Source organism: Eurosta solidaginis, chromosome X (genome assembly GCF_040869045.1).
Source record: "Eurosta solidaginis isolate ZX-2024a chromosome X, ASM4086904v1, whole genome shotgun sequence".
In the NCBI taxonomy this organism is placed as follows: domain Eukaryota; kingdom Metazoa; phylum Arthropoda; class Insecta; order Diptera; family Tephritidae; genus Eurosta; species Eurosta solidaginis.
In genome coordinates, this window is record NC_090324.1 from 32,008,460 (window position 1) to 32,021,075 (window position 12,616).

Genomic DNA, 12,616 nt, shown 5'->3' on the forward strand with positions numbered 1-12,616 from the left:
GCTTTTGATTTCGCGCTGCAGAACTTTTTCATTTTCTTCTACTTAATATGGTAGTTGTCACACCCATTTTGCAAAGTGTTTTTCTAAATATATATTTTGCGTCAATAAACCAATTCAATTACCATGTTTCATCCCTTTTTTCGTATTTGGTATAGAATTATGGAATTTTTTTCATTTCTGGTAACTTTCGATATCGAAAAAGTGGGCGTGGTAATAGTCGGATTTCGGCCATTTTTTAGACCAATACGAAGTGAGTTCAGATAAGTACGTGAACTGAGTTAAGTAAAGATATATCTATTTTTTCTCAAGTTATCGTTCTAACGGCCGAGCGGAAGGACAGACGGTCGACTGTGTATAAAAACTGGGTGTGGCTTCAACCGATTTGGCCCTTTTTCACAGAAAAAAGTTATCATCCTAGAGTCTAAGCCCCTAAATGGAAAAGGGCGGAGCCACGCCCATTTTGAAATGTTCTTTTATTTTTATATTTTGTTTCACCATATCATTACTGGAGTTGAATGTTGACATAATTTACTTATATACTGTAAAGATATAAATTTTTTTTTTTTAAATTTGACTTAAACATTTTTTTTTTAAGTGGGCTTGGTCGTTCTCCGATTTTTATAATTTTCATTAAGCATACATATAGTAATAGGAGTAACGTTCCTGCCAAATTTCATCATGATATCTTCAACGACTGCCAAACTTGCAGAACTTTTAAATTACTTCTTTTAAAAGTAGGCGGTGCCACGCCCATTGTCCAAAATTTTTCTAATTTTCTATTCTGCGTCATAAGTTCAACTCACCTACCAAGCTTCATCGCTTTATTCGTCTTTGGTAATGAATTATCGCACTTTTTCCGTGGGCATGGGCGTGTTATAGTCCGATATCGTTCATTTTAAATAGATACCTCAAAATTTACTCAAGTTATCGTGTTAACGGACAGACGGACGGACATGGCTCAATCAAATTTTTTTTCGATACTGATGATTTTGATATATGGAAGTCTATATCTATCTCGATTCCTTTATAACTGTACAACCAACCGTTATATAATCAAAGTTAGTATACTCTGTGAGCTCTGCTCAACTGAGTATACAAATTTTATCAATGGTCTGTACTCTGTTTGTTGCTGTGAATCACATGTATAAATTGAAAGCACTTGAAAGTCGTGTTTCCAAAACTAAGTGACTCAAAAATCAAGGAAGGTATGAAAATATTTTCAATTTATACATGTAATTCACAGCAACTAACAGAGTACAGACCATAGACAGAATTTTTTTATTAATTTTCTTGAATAATTGATGATTTAGCGACCTTTATATTCTAATATATGTTTTTTGCTGGCTCAAGGTCCAAATTAAAACACAAACGTTTCGTCTTTTTTGTCAATATATTTCGGTTACACTTCGGTAACCATCCTCAGGACACTATTAACAATATAAAAACATCACAATATAAAACAATGTACAATATAAAAAATTTTTTGTAAACAAAAAATCACATACATGATAAATATCCGATCCGTCTAATGTGTCTACTGTTGTCGCTTGCTCTCTAACAAATGCCTGTACAAATGTGCGCTGTGGTCTATGTCCGTTTTATAATTCATTCGTATGTTTGTAGGAACGTTGATTATGTGAAGCATTTCCAATGTAAAACGTTTACCGTAGTGTTGTTCTTGTTCAAGTATAGTTGCTCTGTCAAAGTTAGGAGAATGCCCGGTGCTTTTACAGTGGGACATAAGGGCTGTTTTATGAAAGTTTGTGTTGTGGGACTGTTTGTAGTCAGACTTGTGTTGTGACAGTCTGGTTTTTAACTTTCCTTTTGTTGTACCCACATATATGCTATTACATGGCTCATCTGTTTTACCGTTACATGGAATTTTGTAAACAACGTTACTTTTTTCGGGTGTTGGAATTCTCTGTTTAGTTCTATTAAATATATTCTTTAAAGTATTAATTGGTTTATGAGCTATTCTCACTTTTCCTTTATTATAACAGTCAGATCTCGCTACACGTTCTGACAATTCAGATACATATGTTAATGATTTGAATATTTTCGCTCTTTCTGAGTTATTTTGATGGGTTTTTGTTGAAGATCGCCTTAATAGAGAATTTATAACCGATTTCGGAAAATCATTGTCTTTTAGTAATGATCTTATTTCTGTTTTTATCTCTTTGTGGTATATTTCGTCAGATGTTTGTAGCATTCGATGTATACAGGCCCTTGCTGTATTCATTATCATCGTTTTGGGGTGCTTTGAATTGAAGCTGATGATTCGTCCAGATGCGGTTGGCTTTTGATACCACTTTAATTTTAATTGATTTTGTCTTCTAATGATTATTGAATCCAGATAAGCTAATTTTCCGTTTTCTTCTAGCTCTATCGTGAACTTTATATGCTTGTCAAACGAATTTAGTGCGCTCAGTGTGTCTTGTACTTCATTTTCGTTAACTATGGCAAATAAGTCGTCAACATATTTTGTCAGTAGTCTTGGGGGACGTCGTAATCCTGTTATCGTTTTTTCTAAGAGTTCCTCCATTATGATATCTGCAATCACTGGGGATGTTGGTGATCCCATTGGTAGTCCTTTTAGCTGCGTGTATACCACATCGTTAAATTTAAAATACCTATTTTCCTGAATACAAAATGTTACAATTTCCATAAATATTTGTTTTGGTATTTTGGTGTGTTCCTTTATCGTTGACCATTTATTTCGAATTACATCTAATGCCAGCTGTATTGGTATGCTGGGAAAAAGTGAAACCACATCAAAGGAGACAAGTTTTTCGTCGTCACAAATTAGCGTGTTATTAATCCGTTCTTTAAATTCCATTGTATTTTTAACACTATAGACTGACTTTGAAGTTACATTTTTCAATATGTCGACGATGTATTTGCATAAGCTGTAAGATGGCGATCCGACAGCTGAGCAAATTGGTCTGAGTGGTGTTGCTGTTTTGTGTATTTTTGGCAGACCGTAAATTCTCGGAGCAAGAGCCGTGGTTGTCGTGAGTCTACTTCTTTCTGTTTTTGAGATTAGTTCTAATTTAAAAAGTTTGTCTACTAAGCAATTGTTTCTGTTCTGTAATCTGGATGTCGGGTCCTGTCTTTGAATTCTGTACGTAGTAAGGTCATTTAGTATATCTCCCATTTTTTGGTTATATTCATCTAATTCCATCGCTACAGTTTTGTTGCCTTTGTCCGATGTAAGTATTCGTATGTTCGGATTTTCCTTCAGAAATTTTCGTGTTTGCTTCACTGTATCTATTATTGCACAGTCTAATGCGCTTTTCTTTCTTGTTGTTGTGTGGTTCTTTATTAACAACGAAAATTTGGTACGTGATTCCTCTTGCTCTTCTTTGTTCTCAAGCGTCTGTATTAAATCTTCTCCATCCGCGATGTATTGGAAGAGGGGGAATTTGTTGTTTTCTACTGGTAAAGCGAACTTTGGACCCTTAGTCATCAGAGCTTTTATGTCTGGTGGGAACTCGACTTTGGTTTTGTTTACAAACCACTCTTCATTTTTGTTGTTGTCAGTAAACATATTGCTTCGTTCGTTTCTCAATTTTTTGTATTTTTCTTCCTGCCGCTTCTTAAGTGTTGTTGTTAAGCTGTTTGCTAAATTTTCTTCGTTTTTCAAAAAATCTGTAAAGTCTTCGTTGCTGAGTTGTTCTTTCAGGTGTTTCTTTGTTTCTTCTTTATGTTGTTGTTGTCTTTTTAATATGTTGTGTTTATGTTTAATAATTAGGCTAAGTATTTTAGTGTGGTAGTAATGTGTGTATCTGTCTAAGGTTTTGTATATATCTGAATGTATGTCAGAGTCAAATACAAATAATTGCTTACATCTGGTGGAATTTTTTATAAAGTTGGGGATTAATTTTGATTTCCTACACTTTAACAGATATTTTATACTGGACTTTAATTTTACCAACTTCTTTGAAACTCTTTGAAATTTATTGATTGATGTCTTGTTGTTATAGTTGTTCTTGATTGTTGCATACTCCATCTTTTGCTGTTATATGCTATCCGGCGTGCCTTCCGTCTTTGTATAATTGATGATTTAGCGACCTTTATATTCTAATATATGTTTTTTGCTGGCTCAAGGTCCAAATTAAAACACAAACGTTTCGTCTTTTTTGTCAATATATTTCGGTTACACTTCGGTAACCATCCTCAGGACACTATTAACAATATAAAAACATCACAATATAAAACAATGTACAATATAAAAAATTTTTTGTAAACAAAAAATCACATACATGATAAATATCCGATCCGTCTAATGTGTCTACTGTTTGTGTTTTTATATTGTTAATAGTGTCCTGAGGATGGTTACCGAAGTGTAACCGAAATATATTGACAAAAAAGACGAAACGTTTGTGTTTTAATTTGGACCTTGAGCCAGCAAAAAACATATATTAGAATATAAAGGTCGCTAAATCATCAATTATACAAAGACGGAAGGCACGCCGGATAGCATATAACAGCAAAAGATGGAGTATGCAACAATCAAGAACAACTATAACAACAACACATCAATCAATAAATTTCAAAGAGTTTCAAAGAAGTTGGTAAAATTAAAGTCCAGTATAAAATATCTGTTAAAGTGTAGGAAATCAAAATTAATCCCCAACTTTATAAAAAATTCCACCAGATGTAAGCAATTATTTGTATTTGACTCTGACATACATTCAGATATATACAAAACCTTAGACAGATACACACATTACTACCACACTAAAATACTTAGCCTAATTATTAAACATAAACACAACATATTAAAAAGACAACAACAACATAAAGAAGAAACAAAAAAACACCTGAAAGAACAACTCAGCAACGAAGACTTTACAGATTTTTGAAAAACGAAGAAAATTTAGCAAACAGCTTAACAACAACACTTAAGAAGCGGCAGGAAGAAAAATACAAAAAATTGAGAAACGAACGAAGCAGTATGTTTACTGACAACAACAAAAATGAAGAGTGGTTTGTAAACAAAACCAAAGTCGAGTTCCCACCAGACATAAAAGCTCTGATGACTAAGGGTCCAAAGTTCGCTTTACCAGTAGAAAACAACAAATTCCCCCTCTTCCAATACATCGCGGATGGAGAAGATTTAATACAGACGCTTGAGAACAAAGAAGAGCAAGAGGAATCACGTACCAAATTTTCGTTGTTAATAAAGAACCACACAACAACAAGAAAGAAAAGCGCATTAGACTGTGCAATAATAGATACAGTGAAGCAAACACGAAAATTTCTGAAGGAAAATCCGAACATACGAATACTTACATCGGACAAAGGCAACAAAACTGTAGCGATGGAATTAGATGAATATAACCAAAAAATGGGAGATATACTAAATGACCTTACTACGTACAGAATTCAAAGACAGGACCCGACATCCAGATTACAGAACAGAAACAATTGCTTAGTAGACAAACTTTTTAAATTAGAACTAATCTCAAAAACAGAAAGAAGTAGACTCACGACAACCACGGCTCTTGCTCCGAGAATTTACGGTCTGCCAAAAATACACAAAACAGGAACACCACTCAGACCAATTTGCTCAGCTGTCGGATCGCCGTCTTACAGCTTATGCAAATACATTGTCGACATATTGAAAAATGTAACTTCAAAGTCAGTCTATAGTGTTAAAAATACAATGGAATTTAAAGAACGGATTAATAACACGCTAATTTGTGACGACGAAAAACTTGTCTCCTTTGATGTGGTTTCACTTTTTCCCAGCATACCAATACAGCTGGCATTAGATGTAATTCGAAATAAATGGTCAACGATAAAGGAACACACCAAAATACCAAAACAAATATTTATGGAAATTGTAACATTTTGTATTCAGGAAAATAGGTATTTTAAATTTAACGATGTGGTATACACGCAGCTAAAAGGACTACCAATGGGATCACCAACATCCCCAGTGATTGCAGATATCATAATGGAGGAACTCTTAGAAAAAACGATAACAGGATTACGACGTCCCCCAAGACTACTGACAAAATATGTTGACGACTTATTTGCCATAGTTAACGAAAATGAAGTACAAGACACACTGAGCGCACTAAATTCGTTTGACAAGCATATAAAGTTCACGATAGAGCTAGAAGAAAACGGAAAATTAGCTTATCTGGATTCAATAATCATTAGAAGACAAAATCAATTAAAATTAAAGTGGCATCAAAAGCCAACCGCATCTGGACGAATCATCAGCTTCAATTCAAAGCACCCCAAAACGATGATAATGAATACAGCAAGGGCCTGTATACATCGAATGCTACAAACATCTGACGAAATATACCACAAAGAGATAAAAACAGAAATAAGATCATTACTAAAAGACAATGATTTTCCGAAATCGGTTATAAATTCTCTATTAAGGCGATCTTCAACAAAAACCCATCAAAATAACTCAGAAAGAGCGAAAATATTCAAATCATTAACATATGTACCTGAATTGTCAGAACGTGTAGCGAGATCTGACTGTTATAATAAAGGAAAAGTGAGAATAGCTCATAAACCAATTAATACTTTAAAGAATATATTTAATAGAACTAAACAGAGAATTCCAACACCCGAAAAAAGTAACGTTGTTTACAAAATTCCATGTAACGGTAAAACAGATGAGCCATGTAATAGCATATATGTGGGTACAACAAAAGGAAAGTTAAAAACCAGACTGTCACAACACAAGTCTGACTACAAACAGTCCCACAACACAAACTTTCATAAAACAGCCCTTATGTCCCACTGTAAAAGCACCGGGCATTCTCCTAACTTTGACAGAGCAACTATACTTGAACAAGAACAACACTACGGTAAACGTTTTACATTGGAAATGCTTCACATAATCAACGTTCCTACAAACATACGAATGAATTATAAAACGGACATAGACCACAGCGCACATTTGTACAGGCATTTGTTAGAGAGCAAGCGACAACAGTAGACACATTAGACGGATCGGATATTTATCATGTATGTGATTTTTTGTTTACAAAAAATTTTTTATATTGTACATTGTTTTATATTGTGATGTTTTTATATTGTTAATAGTGTCCTGAGGATGGTTACCGAAGTGTAACCGAAATATATTGACAAAAAAGACGAAACGTTTGTGTTTTAATTTGGACCTTGAGCCAGCAAAAATCATATATTAATTTTCTTGTATACAATAAGCGTCGTAACTTAAACCTTTATCTTCAGATCTTGATAAGCCATAACTTTTCTTACTCACAATAAATAGTTCTTTGGGAGTGAATGTAAAAAAATAATTTTGTTTTATGATACGTTACATAAAAAAGACGTCAAACTGTGAAAAACGGGAGAAAAATGCTAAATCTTAGATAGCTTTTGGAAAATGTCCCAAAATTTTTGTATAAATTATAAACAAATATATATCAGCTTAATGCCTGAATCTTCTTCTTTCCAAACCCGTAAAACAATCGAAAATAGATTGAGACATGACGACGTTATGACTGTTAGAATGCGCGCAGTAGACGGAAAACGGTTTTTAGAAAATAACTTGAAAATTTGGGGGTGTTAGACAATTTTGAAACATATTGTCATGATGTATTCATCAAGGCCTACAACCTACCATAGATCACTTGAAAAGTGTTTTGAATTTTTGTTTTTGCAGCACTGTGTACAATTAATGTAAAATTATTATTTTTATCAATACTTTTAACTCTGTATTATCCTTTGGGGGGTTTGGGGGGTTCGGATTTTTGTTCGGCTTTGTTAAGTGTTTGTGCAAAAGTTGAGTTTGAGTTACGAAAAATAAAAATGTGTGAAAACGGCAAACATTATTTGCATATGGCTTTAAGATCAAAAAATTTAGAATTTTAGTGTTGAAACTGTAACTATAGAAGAACAAGCAAGTTGTAGTAATTCAATTGTGGTGGATGAAACTAAAACAGAAGTTCCTATACAAAGTTTTAATAAGTGGAATCTTAGTAGTACAGATATTGGTGCCTTTTTGGGAACGCAAGTTGAAGACGATAAGAAGTCCCAACTTTTAACAAATCCTTGGACTCCAGATGAATCCTTCAATTTTGTTAGAGACAGCAAAAGAAATCTTAAGTTTCAACTTCATTGGTTGAAAAGGTGCGAATGAACGTTAGGGTGTTTGTTATTTGCCAAGTTGATTTTATTTTGTACTTTTGTACAGAACCTGAAAAAATAGATTAGCTTGTAATAACGGGCATCCTAATGAAAATCAAATTAGTCATTATTTAAAAATGAATCTTATCACACAGGTATGAATGGCTTGTGTACACCCAAGCTAAAGGACAAGGGGATCTTTGTAAATATTGCGCACTTTTTTCTTACGAGAGCGCGGGCAAAGGCGCACACCAAAAATTGCGATCGCTTGTATGTGAACCGTTTACTAAATGGAAGAAAGCCACTAAAGATTTTGAGAAGCATTCAAAATGCCAATACCATTTGACTAGTGTCATCTTTGCAGATAATTTTATGAAAACGGTGAAAATGTCTATTCCTGATATTAAAAAGCAGTTGGATTCATCTCTCATCAAACAAATAAAGGAAAATAGAGAAAAGCTTATTCCTATAATAGAAGTTATAAGACTTTGTGCTCGACAAGAATTAGCATTACGCGGAACACGCGATTATGGAGATCTTAGTAGCGAGACTAATCATAATGATGGTAACTTCCGCGCCATCCTTCGCATGCGTATGGAATGTGGGGATGAAAACGCCAAACGCCATTTTGATGTTTGTGTATATAAGTCCAAATATACAAAATGGGCTAATCGAAACTTGCGGCGAAATCATTCACAGAAATATTATGGAAAGGGTGAACAGCGCAAGGTGCTTTTCGATATTGGTGGACGAAACATCAGATATTTCGCAAACTGAGCAAATGTCAATAAGTGTGCGTTATGTCGACAGCGACCAAGAGTTCTTTTTTGTTCGTGAAGATTTTTTAAAATTTGTTCCATTAAAATGTACAACAGGAAGTCACATTGCAGAAATGATTCTCGAAACTTTGCATGATTTAGGATTAGAAATAAGTTCAATAATTGGCCAAGGGTATGATGGCGCCGCTGCAATGAAAGGTAGTTTTAATAGCGTTCAAGCAATAATTCGGCAAAAATATCCTGCAGCTATATATAAAGCTGTTGTTCCCATTCGTTAAACTTAGCACTTTTGCATGCATGCGAAGTCTCCCATATTCGTCACTGCGTGGGAGTAGTTAAAGCTGTAGGGGTGTTTTTCAAAAAATCGCCCAAAGGAATTCAGATACTGACAAAAAAAATTGAAGAATTATTGCCTGATGCAAAATCAAAAAAATTGGTTTCAATGTGCGCCACTCGTTGGCTTGAAAACCACGAGGGATTACTTCGTTTCAAAGAGATGTATATGCCAATTATTGCAGCTCTTGAAGAACTGTTGAACGAAGCTGACATTGAAACATCATCAAGGGCGAATGGTTTTCTAAAATCTCTGATATGTTGTGACCTTGTGATACGCCTCTTTATGGGGTCAACAATATTCGTAATCACGTTGCCTTTATGTAAAAGTTTACAGTCACCTAGTTTAGACTTGGCAAGTACCATTGAGCACATCGAACTAGTTTCACAAGTTTTAAAAGATTTCCCCGCAAATATCGACGATTTTCGTATCCGCTAAAGATCTTATAGAATCTGTCAATGGAGAAGTAAATCTCCCTCTAATTTCTTTCACTAAAAAGAACGAAGTAAATAATACATTTAGAGATCCAAAAGCTTATTATAAATTCGCCACAGCAGTGCCTTTTCTTGACTATATTTCAATGCAAATAGAAGATAGATATGTTCAGCATAAAATAACCATATCAAAATTGGTACGTTTTCTTCCCTATATATGTGCAAAATGCGATGTGTCTTTTACCGCCTCGGATGCTCGTGAGTTAAGTATTTACAAAAACATTGATGCGGCAGCTCTTGTTGTAGAATTTACTCTATGAAAAAATAAATGGAGTCAATTGGAACCTGAATTTCGCCCAAAAACTGCACTCGAAGCTTTAAGTTCGTGCCGAAGTCAGCTTTTTCCAAACATTTATAGTTTACTATAAATTTATGCAACATTGCCTGTCACTACTTGCACTGCAGAACGTTCGTTTTCGACACTAAAACGTCTTAAAACTTTTTTGAGGAACTCGATGGGCCAAGAAAGACTGAATGGACTAGCCCTCATGACTATTCACCGAAGAATTGAACTGGACAATGAAGACATAATAAATGATTTTGCAGCTAAAAAGTCAAGACGTCTTAATTTCATTTTGGAATAAATTTATATAAATTTGTAATATGTATCGGGAGCTGGTAAGAGTTGAGCACAAGGGAAATAAACGTATCAAAATCTGCAAGTTCAAAACAATTACAAAATATTTTTCTTACTCAAGTTCCTTTGCCGTCTGCAAAAAGCAAGTTTATGCATCTACTACTTTTGTTTTTGTTGTTTAAGTGAAATGCAATACTTCAATTATTTATTTGCTTTTAATAAAACACGTTTTAATAAATTTAAAAATTAAGAGAAATTCAAATAACTACAAAAAAAAACAAAAAGCAAAAAGAATAAGAAAATTTTAAATTCCAAAAAATTCGAAAAAAGGAATCTGAACAATGTTTGGAAATAATCTTAACGATGAAGAAATAATCAATAACAAAAAAAAAAAAAAAACAACAACAAAAAAATAAAAATAAAAATAAATAAAACCAAAAATTTAAAAATATTTAACTTAACGTTTTAAAATAAGTTAACTGAACTTGAATATATATGGCTTGGTGTGTTTGGTGCTGCCTTGGCGAAAGTTCGATGAAGGCGGCATGTCCGTAACTAAGTGCCTTAAAGTCTGGTCCGTTGTGCTGTCCGTGGAAGTGTGGCACATCACGCCCACGGATTAGTCGCCAACAGTGGATGCCACACCTCCTAATGCTATCTATCGTGGCGACGACTGCAAACCTCACTTACCGGCAATGCTGGGCTCCCGGTAAGGTAGCTTATACCGCCCGTCACGACCTCCTGCTAACGTCGGTCTTCTAGCTAAGTGTCATACCAGCTACCAATTAATCAAATTGCAGGAATCCGAAGTAGGAACCCTGGCATGTACACCCAGCTACTCCTTATCTTGTCATGATGATACTTGTCGACCAGGCGAGCCCAATCGGCGTTGCCATCATGACGGTCCCAGTCCAGTCTGAAGATGGAAATAAGTATTGGTACCGGAAGGATAAGAAGGATTGAAAAAAAAATCTAAGGAAGGAAAGGTAAAAAAGATTAAAAAATTTAAAAGTAACAAATAAGAAATAAGTAATCAAAAGAAAAATGGAAATTCGAAATTTAAAATAAGAAATAATTAATTAATTGGGAAATGAAAAATTGATCTGGCATTGTTATGCGGCTGACTGTTTGGGGTGGTGAGGAGCGGCGGCAAGCATCCCAGGCTAGCTCGTCGTCTTGCGCGGGGTACTTCACCACCGTCCTCACCCACAGCCACATGAACAAAAAGGCTTCATACCTGCATATGTATTGGAAAGAAAGAAGAAGCTGAAAAAGATGTAAATATTAGTAAGGGGCATTGCCAGAGGGGGCAAGCATAAGGGGAGAAAAATATGAAGGCCTGTCCTCTCAGGTGGAGTTTTACCACCCTCTTCGGCGCAGCCTGCGCTGAACCATGGGCGCTGTGCTGACTCATATTTCCTTACAGCGCCCCCAAACCTGACACTAGTCTGTCCGTCTGTCACTCATTCATTTCTCCCTACAACTCACCTTCGCCTAACCTTGCCACGCGCAAGCGCAGCACCAACACCAAAAATTTGAATTTAGCCCTGCATGATTAAAAGCTCACTTTTTCATCCATACACTATTTATTTATAATTTCTCAAATAAATACTCTACCAGAAATGCCCTAATATTAGTTTCACAATCTGCTTAAAAAGTATACAAAAATTATAACTTCATCAAAGGCAAATTCAAGGCTACTTCCAATTACTTAAATATTTACCCTTTGCGAAATACACACAACTACCATAATCTAAAAAAAAACTCAAATAAAACAAAGTTGAATACAATTCACATATGGGGTAAAGTATATCAACCGTTCCACTTAAAAGGCTTCATCGCTTCGATTTGAATGAAATTTGGTGAAATTTCTGGCTATATAGTAATGTTAATTTCACTTAAGTTCGCTCCTAAATTCTGGATGGTTACGGAGATATAAGCGTCTGAATTCTCAATTTTTTTGTGGAAGTCGTATAATTGGCTTTCTAAGAAGAAATGAATAAAACGGTTTCTAAAGTATTTTTTCCATTCTTTTCGAATATAAATATAAAATTTTTTTTTTTAATTTTAGTAAAACTTTTAATTAAAAATTTTTTTTTTAATTTTTTTCAAAGGGGAGCTTTTTTTCATATTTTTATTTTATTTTTAAATAAAAGCTTGATATTTTTCCTTTAAAATGATACCTATTTTACTTTGGCACGCGAAAATTCCTTTAACACATTTTTATTTTAAACATATAGAGTTCCAGCTAAAATTCACCCATAAATTTTATAATTGTTTTTTTTTCAAGTTTGAACATTTTATGTAT

The 12,616-nt window shown here is 34.3% G+C and overlaps 2 protein-coding genes and 1 pseudogene across 28 annotated transcripts in view; 2 read left to right on the forward strand and 1 right to left on the reverse strand.

The window, feature by feature from the left end:
- The window catches only part of zfh2 (Zn finger homeodomain 2), a 2,927,436-nt gene that overhangs the window by 1,020,596 nt on the left and 1,894,224 nt on the right, over positions 1 to 12,616 (forward strand). The gene's annotated exons all lie outside the window — the stretch shown is intronic.
- LOC137234306 (uncharacterized) lies at positions 1,303 to 4,296 on the reverse strand. Its single transcript, XM_067757917.1, has 3 exons — positions 4,263 to 4,296; positions 1,506 to 4,184; positions 1,303 to 1,427 (listed from the first exon to the last, which is right to left on the reverse strand). Exon 2 carries the CDS (start codon positions 4,007 to 4,009, stop codon positions 1,535 to 1,537), a length of 2,475 nt encoding a protein of 824 aa, XP_067614018.1. The 5' UTR covers positions 4,010 to 4,184; positions 4,263 to 4,296; the 3' UTR covers positions 1,303 to 1,427; positions 1,506 to 1,534.
- LOC137234397 (uncharacterized) lies at positions 4,497 to 7,134 on the forward strand (annotated as a pseudogene).

Excerpts from the sequence above, each read along its gene's own strand:
- LOC137234306 (XM_067757917.1), bottom strand. The coding sequence starts at position 4,009 with ATGGAGTATGCAACAATCAAGAACAACTATAACAACAAGACATCAATC.